Raw genomic sequence first — 12848 nt, 5'->3', positions numbered from 1 at the left:
CCATTGTACAAAAGAATCCACAGGCACCAACAGTACAGTGACTGGGCAGAATCCAAGTACATCTTTTGATGATCATAAATAAATTGCATTAACGTAATATATATGTCCTTGTTTTACAGATGTCTGTTCTCCGGACCAAATATGTGACTACGTGCCCCCATTGGCCAGCCGAGATAGGAGGTCTCCTACCACAGACGTGGACATCGACATGGTTTTCGTCATGGACAGCTCTGAGTCTACATACCCAACCGTCTTCACCGAGATTAAGCGCTACATAGCGCACATGGTGGAGCAGCTACAAGTCTCTTCAAATCCAACATCGTCCATTCACCACGCAAGAGTGGCTGTGATCCAGCAAGCACCTTACGAGTTCATCCACAACAAAACTGGCTCTCCCATTCGTGTGGATATCGGTTTGACGGAGCACCACTCAGCTCAGGATATTGTCAAATTTCTGCTGGAGAAGACACCACAGTTAGAGGGTGGCCGTGCACTGGCAGCGGCTATCGAATCGACAGTGGAGCAAGTGTTTGAGAAGGCGCCTGCCCAGCGTGACAGGAAAGTACTGATGCTCTTTGTGACAGGAAGTGTCGAAGAAGAAGAGGAGCAGCTGGTGCGTATCGCCACTGAGGTCAAGTGCAGAGGCTACTTCCTGGTCATCATGGGTGTGGGTAAAAGGTTGAGTGCTGGAGATGCTCGTGTCTTTTCACGCATGGCCAGCGAGCCATCAGATGTCTTCTTCAAGCGGCTGGACAGCATCTCACACTTTTACGAAAAACACATACAGACCTTCAGCCAGCTGCTGCCAAAGTACATCAGCAGTAAGTTCAAGATAGTTATCTATTATATTGCCTTTTCACGCTTTTTTTATTTACTATTTTAGACTTAATGCCAGTAATTAATCGGTTCAAATAAGTCTCTCTGAGTGACATCCTGTGTTCTTTTCAGTTGAAAATGCTTTCTACATGTCCCCTGAAGTATCCAAAAACTGCAAGTGGTTCCAGAGTGACCAGCCACTTAAAAACCCATTTACATCATCACACCAACAGGAGTAACTATTATATTATATTTATATTTGTTTGTTAATTTTTTGGGAAATTGATGGTTTTATTCACTATTTATGGGTACATTTGTAGGAAACATCAGAAACATCATGAAGACCACCAAGCAGTTCATCAAAGCAAGCACAAAGGTAAGTGTGGATGTACAAAAGTAAACTTAAAGGTCTTATATTTTTTATTAAAAAACAGGTAGAGGTGCTATATAAATATGGTGTAAGTATCAAAATGGTCAATCTGCAAAGAAATGCACACAGCCCGTATTCAGAAACTGTGCCTTTAAACCATTGACTCTAAAAAAGGATGGACTCCACTTCTTCCCACTGTACAAAAGCAGAGGCAAAATATCCCGGATACAGGTGCGGCAATCTTGCAATTTTGAAGCCAGAGTCTGCGCAGTAGTGATCGGGAGGTGGAGCCGCAGTATCGAAGACCCGCCCATACAACCGCCCGACAAATCACGAGTCAATCTCAGCTGTCAATCATGACATTTTACCCGTTTTTATAGCATCAAATAACAAATAAAAATCATACTTATATGAAAAATTTAACAAACCTCAGCGTGATAAGACCTATCTTAAATGACAGAAACCAGCTTTGGAAAAAACTTATTTGAGATGTACTTTTTAGTTTGGCCCATGCCCTATCCGCTAACATTGGATGGGGTGGGGTTTATGATGCACCACCCCAACCGTTCCTCCATGCACTTGCTAGGAGCTCAAGGAGGACAGGGGGGACTAAAAAACATGGACTCTTCAAAAGATTATCTTGAAGTTGTGTCCTCTTCGTCTCAAGAACCGAACTTTGCTGTACTTTCTCAGCATAAAGCACAGTGATGTAAAACACATCACTCGCCCGGACATGATAGTAAAATGATCTTGGTAACACTAACATTTATTAACAACAGCTACAGGTCTGCTTTGGTTTTCTGCAAACTGTCAACATGATTTTAATTATGCAATGTCCTGCCTTGACATCACTTTATCTTACCCCCTCAGATGCAGATGAGCTGCACGTCTCTAATGTCACCTCCACCAGCTTGAAATTGCGATGGACCAACCCAGACTCCAAGCTCTTTGTCTACTTTGAGATAGTGGTGACACGGTTGCACGACCATGCTCTGGTGCTGAAGACCAACGTGTCAGGCACAGAGCTTTCTGTGGACAACTTAGAGAGTGCTCAAACATATCATGCTGTGGTCACCGCTCACACTGCAGAGGGTCAAATTGTCTCCACTCGCAAAGGCATCATGACTACCAGTAAGTCCATAAACACATCTACATAAATGTGTCGATATAAGTTTTATTGCAGAAGATTACATATTATTTAAAGCAGCAACACGCAATATTTCCCCTTGACCAGAACACTAAAGATAGCAATATATTAAATATATTGGATGGCAGTTACTTAATCAATTTTCCAACATAATAAGATTGATAAATACCTTGATCCTTTTTATAATAATATTATGATTATTATAGTTTTGGGTGACTTGAAATTCAATTCAAATAACTTTATTTGTCCCTGAGGGGCCCCACATGACCACACGGTGGAGTGTGCGGCATTGGAAATGGTGTACTGCAAATGTTTTACAAAGTAGAGAGGGCGGGGCAACCGGGCACCAATGAAAAGGGAACTCTTTACTGAGTTCAATGATACCTCACACAATAGTCTACATCAAACAGGTCATTAGTTATAAAAAGGGGCAAGGCTTAAGCATAGGGGGTGGCCCAATCCATGACCAATGACAAAGGAAGTCTCTGCTGAGTTCAATGATACCTCACACAATAGTCAACATCAAACGGTTTAAAAGTCATAAAAGAGGGTGTGACATGAGTACATGGGCGTGGTTAAAGTATAGGTGGCGGCTCAGTATCACATGTGGGCCACACATAAGTTTCATGTAAATCGGATGATGTTTGTCATATAAGGCTGATTTCCTGTTGCCAGCGGAGGGGCGCTATAACCAAAAGTAAATTTTTGCTTATAGATGTCCTCAGGCCTGGACCCTTGTTAATCCTTTGAAATTCCGGCCAAATTGGACAACGAACACTCAAGTTACAACAACTTTGTTCATTGATACATGCTCAAAATGGCCGCCACGCCCATTCCATTAGACAAAAACTCAAGGTTTTAATTTTTTCATCATTAAGGTCTTGAGATGGCACAAAATGAATTTGAAGTCGATCAGATGAAATCTCAAGGAGGAGTTTGTTAAAGTATAGCACCTTGACTTTTAGGCCTAGTTGTTGTCACTAGGGGGCGCTATAACTTTTAGTCAATATCGGCCTGTATATGTCCTTAAAATTGGACTCTTATGAATCCTGAAGAGTTTTGAACCAACTGGACAATGAACACTCAATTTCTTTTTTATTGTGCATGTCTCAGGCTGTACCACCTCGTGTCATACAGTCTTTCCCCTGAGCTAGCTGCAACAGCCTGAAGTATGTAAAGTAAGATGTTAACAGTAGACAATAAGTATCCCACATCATCTCCAGACTCCATCTGGAATTTGTAAATAAAATAAGACAATCAGCTATAAAACTGAAAATACAGCATCTCTGTTCTCTGCAAAGACAAACTAAATTACCTGATTAATGCAACGTTATCACGACGTCTCCCGGCCATTTTTCACTGCAGAAAGCTGCTCCCTGCCTTGCTAAAGCTAATATAGTTAGCCTGAAGAAACAAGGCGTCTGTCCCAACTAACGTTACGGTTCGGAGCCGCGACGCTGGAACCGTAACACTAATCTACACAGCAGTCTTATCCACCACTCTCTCGCCTGTACTACTGGAACTGACTAGGAAACCAAAGTTTTCCCAAACTTGCGATCTTAAAGAGGCCGGCGGGTCCTCTAACTAACTATCTCTGACTCACTAAAACTGCATACATAGGCGGAGAGCTTCAGAGCTAAGGCGGGGCTACAGATTAGGTGTCCCTAAAGTACCCGCGTAACTAACAGTAGTTCCGCATTACAGTAGTGCCACATTACATTAATTTGTATACCATGTATTCTGTGTAAATTCATGCACCGAACCGTGACATCCGTACTGTTTCGGTTCAATACAAATACATGTACCCGTTCCACCCCTAATATGTGTACCAGATTTCGTAAGTCTACGTGAAACGTACTGCAGTGGCTCCATTTTTTTGTGTTTGTATGGGGCGCTAGCGAGCCATTTTTGAACGACCATTTACGAAACCATTAAAATATAAAATATTTTACCATGTCTGATGCGACTGCCAATTTTGGTGAGTTTTTGAGTATGTTAAGCCCATCAAAAAGGCGATTCATTGTGCATAATAATAAAGCGTAATAATAATTCCTTCAGTTTCAATAGGGCCTTTGCTGCTGTCGGCGCTCAGGCCCTAATAAATGCAACTAAATGCATTTTTTAAATGTAAATAAATAAACTAAAGCTAAGTTCAACTAAAATGAAAGATAAATATTGAACACTCTGTTTATTGACATATGGTTTCACTTTTACAGAAGCGGCAGAGCCTAAGCCAGAGCATAAGCCAGTCAGGCAAGGCTCCAGTTTTGTAAATACTGAACCACTGGACAAACCAGAAACTGGTGAGTGACTGCGCATGCATTTATGCACTTGTGTTTGTTATGCATAAGCTATGACATCTATTCTGTAATTTTGAACCTGCATAACTTGTTATTTAGTAGAAAAACAATTGTGCTGTATTTGAACTTTCAGCACAAATCCATACAATATTTACTCTATAGTCGCTGCATTAATGTATCCATTCTTGTATTTGGCTGTTTCCTTGGCAGAATATTAGTCACATAAATAAAATCTGAAAGTAAGTCCTATGCTGTAATGCAGCCATATTTTAACTTGAATAATATCACTAGTACATGCTAAAATATACTGTGGCTTACTCAACTGAGTTTGGCTGATTTTTTATCTTTTCTTAATGTGTTATGACAAACAAACGAGTTGAGGTTGCACTATATGTGCCATTTTGGAGAAAGATGCCTCTTAGAAGCGATGAAGAACACTTACACAGTGCATATTTGTTTTAGGAGTGAAGCCTTACAGCTGCTGCTTCTTAGAAAAGGCAACACTTAAGGCATAACTTAGACATGAGAACTCTATACTGGCTGTACATTCAGGAGAATCTTTGAGGAGTCAAGCTTCCTCACCTGCCCAACTATCCAGTTATGATTATAAAAGTAGTAAAGCTGTCTTTATTATTTTTTTAAAGTCAGTGAGTGCTGTACTTTGATAACCTAGTGTGAGCAAGAACATTTTAACTAGCACCCTGCATTTCACACAATGCTGTCCCAGAAATCCTTAAACAATGCAGCCAAGAATGCAGTGGATTTTGTCATAATTAGCTGTGATGAAGTATTTCTGGGGTCAATAACCTGGACCACACAGCCATGCACATCCTGGATGACCAAAATGAACTAACAAAACAGTAGCTGTAGTTTTAACTAACTTTCAAATTTACCAATGGAAACCTACACTTACATGTAAACCTCTTTCTTTCTACTGACTGCTTGATTTTCAAATGTCCAAAATCCTAATAATGCAACGAACCTGAACCCTCGGGAAGTCATTTTGAATGCATTTTCCTTCAGCACTAAGTCTCATTTAACCCCATTAGACCCTTTTAAAACACCCCATACCTTCTAATATGAATGTATCCATTACCAGCATCTTCTTTAACAGCACACAGTAATCACTCAGTATGCCTCCTAAAGTTGTTATTTTAACTAACACATACTCATCTTCTCTCTTTGTCTGTCGTCCATACCTGCTGCTGTTCTTTTTCTTTTTGCATGTTCTAGTTATTGAATTTGCAGACCCATGCTCACTTGACTATGACCCTGGAATGCCGTGCAAAGACTATCAGGCTAAGTGGTTCTTTGACAGACAGAACGGGATCTGTACACAGTTCTGGTATGGAGGTTGTGAAGGCAATGAAAATAGGTTCGACACTGAGGCCCTCTGCCTGAAAAACTGCATGAGGTCAGGTAAGTTGCTGTCACTGCCAGGCCCCCTGAGGGAATGTTCCGCCCCCTGGTGTGATGGCATAATATATAATCACGCAGCATTTATGAGCTTCACCTGCAGATACCAAGCCCACAAATGACCGTTCGCTAAACCTCGCTCCACAACGATTGTCCAATTATAGCTTAGCAACCAGGCACGCCAGGCCTATCAACCTCTGGATTTTTCCACATGCTGAAATGGTGTGCATGGGAAATCACTACTATAAAAGCAAAAACAAAGTGGGAAAACTGTAAAGAATGAAAGGAACAGTGCGTTTATCTGATTTGCAAACACCAGCATGTAATGGCTAGTATACTAGCTACCTATAGTAGTAACCTATATCTCCAGAGATAGGGGGCATGTCATCTAACCAATTGTAGAATAGATTACAGGAAATATCTCTTCGTGGCTGGAAAAGGGTTAGCACGATATGGAATAAAAGTCCGGCAAGTGTTGTACTGTAACTTTATATGGCCAAAATAGTCTTGCTTTGCCAGACCCTCCTCCAAAGCGCGCTGAAGGAGAGTCTGGCTACTCCACGTAGCATTCGGGGATGGGAGGAATATGTGCTCTGGTTTATTGGCATTTCTTTAAACCAATCACAATCGCCTTGTGCGGTGCTAAGTACCGGAGAAAGGCTGCGGTGCCAGTGCAAAATAGGCTCAGAAGGAACTTGTTTTGGTGGAACATTTAAATGTACACATTTTTGGTGTATGTTTAATAGTTGTTTTAGTCGTGCAACAGAAAACTCAGATTGGACAGATAGTCTAGCTAGCTGTCTGGATTTACCCTGCAGAGATCTGAGGAGCAGTTAACCATAGTCCTCAGAAATCCACCGGAGGTTAGAATTACAACACAAAGGAAGCCCAAGGCAACGGATAGCCGGCCTAAATGAGTGAAATCTGGTGGATTTTCCGGTGGAACGGAGCAATCACGGAAGTGGAACGTCAAGGATATAGACTATGACCAAAATAACTACTACTGCTATGCATCTGTTGTTAAAGTCCCAGATACAACTAAAAACAAACAAACAGCGTCATGTCTGAATTAATAACATCATCTGGAGACGGTGCAAATGACGCAAATGCCACAAATTAACACGAACTTCCCGTCACGCCATTCGTGTCATTTGCACCACATTCACGTCTCTTTGCATTGGCTTTGTATGTAATCACGGCGCCGAAAAAGCAGTGGTGTGAATGCGCCATTACATTGTTTTTCTAAAAATATAAAACTGTTACATTTGCCAAACTCCTCAGTTGTTCTTCATCCTCAAAGGCTTTTCTCTTAAAAATGTACATGCAACAGTTATCATCTCAGCTGACAAAATCAGTATGGATTGGTGAATGTTTTACACAAGTACAGTAGGACAAGGGAAAAGAAAATAGTAGGCCAACACAAACACAGACTAAAAAAAAAAAAAAAAGGCACAAATTGGAAGGGGCACGTAATGTAATGTAGGCTACTGACTTACAACCACATCATGCATTGTCAAGTTATTTTATGAATGAAATGGACATATTACCTGAGGGGCCAATTCGGGGTTGGTTTTGAATCATTTAAAATTCAGCGATTGTCTTCATTGTCTGTCATTTGTCACTTTCCCTTTTAGCTTTTAGTTCTTCATTTAATTTCCTTTTTTTCTGTGATGGCCCTCCCCCAGTATCAGCCATAACTACAACTGATAACTTCTAAAATAAAATAAAAATACAATTATGCCATATAAAGCAATCTCCTGCTACCTTTTACCTGGCTGGATACGCTAACACAAGCTTTTCTGGTGTTACACTGAAATCTGTGACCCGTCAGAATGTATTACTGTTAAAAATCGGACCCGGGCAAAGGCATTTATAAAAACTATATAACAATAGGGTTCTTTTCACTGTTGGTCTCATTTGCTGTAACAGATCATTTATGATCATAAGACGAAAAATTACAGGTTTCAGAAACATAACAAGTTACATATAGTAACTTTATAAGTAGAAAAAGAAAATCAACCTGCCGATGTGGGCAATTTGTAACAGATAATAAGGATTGCATCTGAGTACATGTCTGTGGTCATTTATATCAACATTGCACCATGTTGGAAATCCTCCTGATAGTTTTACAGCAGCAGTGAAAAGTCTATTTCTTTAAAGCTGAAACTACATTCATATTTTATGTTTCCACAGTGCCAGAGCCTCAGCCAAAAGTGCAGCAGGTTGAACAAGTGGAGATCCTTCCGGCTCCTGGTGAGATCTCATATACACTGACTGACTAACATGATTAGCTTTCTGTAGACCTACAGTATTATGTTACTGTTCCTTCCCTTCTAACTCCCTGGTTTGAAGACATAACTGACTTTGATGTGGGTGCATGTGTATGCTTTGCAAATGCCAGCCAAGAGGAAAGAACAAGCATTTCCTCCTGGTTTTAAACAAGCGAACCCACATCCTCAAAACATGATGATCAAATCTTTTCAGACCATCCCTAATGTTGGGCACATATCTGGACATCAAGTCACCAGATGTGCATCTTATTGTATCACTGTTACATAATTCAGTTTCCACAAACTGTGCTCACTTCGCAAAACATTACGTTCTTTTTATTCAACTGGAAACAAACCAACCTCCTCCACTGCCCCTCACGTGGTCAAAATGACTGAAGGAACAAATAAAAAACAAAACAAAAAGCTAAGGAGGTTAAGCTTTTGACACAGGAGCGAGCCCAAATCAAAACCAAAAAGAAAATGAATGGAAAGCCTTGTTCACTGGTTCATTGTTTTTCTGGCAGCAGTCCTCATACAAGTTCAATTTGTCAGTACCATGTCAGCTGTGGAGTGAATTGGCTCACAGATCCTCACAGTAACACAAAGTCTACTCCAAACCAAATGTGCTGTATCTCATTATGGAAGAATAAACGTCTGCTGTGTTGGAAGTACTTTTGTTCTTTCTTTGAAACATGTATAAACATTATACCGGTTTTCCCTCCACAACATAAACAGGTCACTGGCAAAATGCTGCCATCATCTTTATTACTAATCATCATCAGGGCCACATAGAATCTGCAGGTGCAGAATTCCGCAGTATTTTCTGAAGAATTTTCTGCTGAATTTTCCGCAGATTTTAAACCAATTAAAAAAATTAAAAGAAAGCTCAGAATGTTAAAGGAGAAATCCGGTGCAAAATGAACCTAGGGGATAGTAACACGTGTGTACCGAGTCGACCGTTTTCATGCTAATCAAATATGACCAGTTTTAGCGCAAACCGCTAATTAGCTTATAACGCTAGTCGTCGGGACAGAGGGTAAAGTAAAAAGAAATCGCTATTTCTACACCACTAACAAGGATCAAAATAGCACCACACTTCCACTGTAGCATAATGAGGTTCCCTACATGTAAACCAAAGCATTGAGAACTTTGTAAGTGTACAGACAGTTTATTAAAAAGATAGATTATAAAGACAGTACCGTTCGCGTATACAGGCGGGCGCCATCTTGGGAAAACAGTCACGACCAGTCAAACGACGAACGCTGTGCAACCAGTAACATTGCTCAAGCACGGCGTTCGTCAGCGATTTCTTTTTACTTTAACAGCCCCCCGACGACTAGCGTTATAAGCTAATTAGCGCGTTTGCGCTAAAACTGGTCACATTCGATTAGCATGAAAACATATCCCAGAGAACGGTCGACTCAGTACCCATGTGTTATTAACCCCTAGGTTCATTTTGCGCCGGATTTCTCCTTTAACATCTCCACCTCAAGCAGAAAAACAGTCCGCTAAATTCCGCAGATTTTCATTCTGGATCACCACTGAACCTGTACAAACTAATCTGCAGATTCTGTTTTGGTCTGGTCATTATTAATAATGGTAATGATATATTTACTGCTGATTGCACCACTCATTGTTGTTCATATTTACAATAAAGTCTAATTTAGTGAACAACTAGTGAAAGCATGCCGCCTTTCCGGAGATGTGGTCTCTTCTAGTTGCATGTGTTCTCACAATTTGCCTGATTGTTATTCTTTGTCGCTTCCCTTACAGCGGCCTCTACAGCGGTGAACATTTGCCAGCTTCCCAAAGAGGAAGGTACTTGTGCCAAATTTGTACTTAAGTGGCACTACGATGCCTCCAGCAAGAGCTGCACACGCTTCTGGTATGGAGGCTGCGGTGGAAACCAGAATCGCTTTGACACACATCAGCAGTGTGTGACGGCTTGTGGAAAACCAGGTACTTTGTTTATAGTAATAATCTACCAGTGTCACTGATCAGATATTGTAAGTCCACAGGTTACTGACCAATGAAGGATTTTTTTATGGAAGTGCATTGCATTTGCCAATTTCTTGTTTTTTTATTCTTGTAATATAATAAACTCCATGTATCATAATTTTAGATGGATGTCAGTTATTGCAGAGTTGAAAGTTTTACACATTCCATCAGTACGAACGCTGGAAGATCAAGTTATGATACAGGCTCTCCCAGTCTGTGTTGATGTTCACAGTGGGGGAAATCAATTATTGTTACTTATTTTGACTTAGACATACTGTACTTTACTAGTATTTCTATTTTCTGCTACTTCATACTTAAAACTTCAGAGAGAAATATTGTACGTTTTACTACATTTCATAACGCTTGTTACTAGTAACTTTTCAGATTAAGGTTGCACATAAAAACACTATGGTAAGTTTATAAAATAGATTGTTTAAGATCAGTTGTATCCAACATTGATGTGGAAAAATGACAAGTTCAAGGTTTGATAGCAATGCAATCCAATAAAACAGGTGTAACAAGTCACAAGCAACAATACTGATCAGCATTTGGCTAAAACTTCCTCTGAACCCGACTACCACAACAACCTACAACATCAGTTCCTGTGGCTGCATTAATTAGATGGATCTTATTATAACGACATCCATGTCATATAATTGCAAGATATAGAATGATAAAGAGAAATAGTAAGTAAAATGTATTTATACAGCACCTTTCTAGATTAAACGTCACAATATGCTTCATAATGAGTAATAAAGATCTCATAATTATGATAAAAAAAGGTCTTGTAACTTTGACATTCATCATAATTATGAGACAGAGAAGTCACAATTATGAGGTGAGGTCTCCAATTATTGTTTTCTTTCATCAAAACAATACGCTTCCGTAAATTTCTGCAGATTGTTATAAGTTGGTGTGTACACAATGAAATATAACTACCTACCAAGATAGCTTAGGTCAGTGGTTCCCAACCTGGGGTCTGGGCACCCCTTAGGGGGCGGCAAAGATCATAGTCTTTGTGGTTTGAGGTTGAGGTAAAAAAAAATATATATATATTTGCACATGTTAAACAAATTATGATAATACACAAGAATATATAGAGATATAAGATATTGTATTCCTTCTCAGCTTTTCTTAGACATGAGTAAGGGGGTGCGCCAAGGAAAGAAGGTTGGGAACCACTGGGTTAGGTCATTAAAACGTTCTTAACATACTCTTCATAGTCTGTAATAGTATGATAGAAGTCTCTCTTCATCTTAAATGGCTAACTTTGTTCATCTTTTCCATTTATCACCAGCACCCCTCAACCAAGGAGTCATCGCTACAATAAGAACATAGGACAAAACATGGCCAGCTTTCCTCTCCGTTTAGGGGATTGTGAGAAGAAACATCCAAAATGGCCATACTGTAAGGATGCAATGCCAAAGCAATGGTGGGTGCACTGGATTCCACAAAAAAAAAATGGACGTTATCCCCCAAATTCTTGAAGTAGTCTTTTTTACAACAAGAAGGAAGGCAACACGATTTGCTGCATGATTTGTTTTAACCTACTGGTGCTAAATAGTATGTTCGTTTTACCAAAGGAGTTTTTAAAGTGGATTCAGTTTTGTAAAGTCATGTTTTCTGGAACAATGTCATCATATTTCTCTAAATGCAGTTTTATAAGCAAAAAAACATGTATATCTTGGACAGAGATTATCAATGAGTCAATACTACAAAACTGGCATTATTAAATGCAGTCCTTGTTATATATTGCGTTTTATACATTCCACATTCACATAGCAACATTGGATTGTATTGATTACTATTTTAAAACTCACTTGATCCGTGTGAAATCATCACTTCACTATTTTACAGTCACAGAATCCACAGCAATGTTTACACAAGTCTCGTATGGTAGTGTTTGTATTTAAATGACAGTGACCAAACATGGAATGTTAAGTGCACTTCTGGGTCCACTGCCTCAAACACACAAGTTACAGCTATTGAAATGGAATTTACTTGTCAAGCTGTTTTTATTTTTGTTTCATTTTGTTTTAACTGAAATTTGTGTTCCATCTGGGTATAGTGGAAATAAACACAAACTAGACTTTCTAATAAACATGAGCAACTCATTTTTTTTTCCTTTCTTGTTTTGAATTAAGATTTAAGAAACAGATACAGGGTCCTATTTTAACGATCTGAAACGCAAGTATCAAACGGCAAACGCAAGTAGCTTCGCGGGCGGATCTCAGGCGCTGTTGCCATTATACCGGTGGGATGAAGGACTCTTGCACCTTACGCAAATCTAAAATGGGTTGGTCTGAAATAGGTACATTACTCATAGGTAGGGTTGGGCATCGTTTGGATTTTAACGATTCTGATTCCAATTCCGATTCTTCCTTTCGATTCCGGTTCTTATCGATTCTCGATTCCGATTCTTTGATGGTTGAGTTGAAACGGGTCACATGCTTATTTCACAAATAAGAGGAGTGTTTTATTCAAGTTTTATTTTGATTCAAAGGTGGGTTGCAGTTTGACAGGGCTTTTTC

The 12848-nt window shown here is 39.7% G+C and overlaps 1 protein-coding gene across 1 annotated transcript in view; it reads left to right on the top strand.

The window, feature by feature from the left end:
- Positions 1 to 12431, top strand: part of col6a3 (collagen, type VI, alpha 3) — a 48326-nt gene extending 35895 nt beyond the window's left edge. Inside the window, 9 exon segments of the mRNA XM_039818266.1 lie at positions 120 to 821; positions 949 to 1051; positions 1137 to 1192; positions 2057 to 2317; positions 4550 to 4636; positions 5867 to 6052; positions 8243 to 8302; positions 10093 to 10278; positions 11615 to 12431. Of these exon segments, the coding sequence (XP_039674200.1) occupies positions 120 to 821; positions 949 to 1051; positions 1137 to 1192; positions 2057 to 2317; positions 4550 to 4636; positions 5867 to 6052; positions 8243 to 8302; positions 10093 to 10278; positions 11615 to 11655 (1682 nt within the window). The 3' untranslated portion in view covers positions 11656 to 12431.
- The last annotated feature ends 417 nt before the right edge of the window (positions 12432 to 12848 follow it).

The sequence above is a fragment of the Perca fluviatilis genome, chromosome 12, assembly GCF_010015445.1.
Source record: "Perca fluviatilis chromosome 12, GENO_Pfluv_1.0, whole genome shotgun sequence".
Taxonomy (NCBI): Eukaryota; Metazoa; Chordata; class Actinopteri; order Perciformes; family Percidae; genus Perca; species Perca fluviatilis.
Note: the sequence above shows the minus strand (reverse complement) of the source record. Positions and strands in the feature narration are given on the sequence as shown.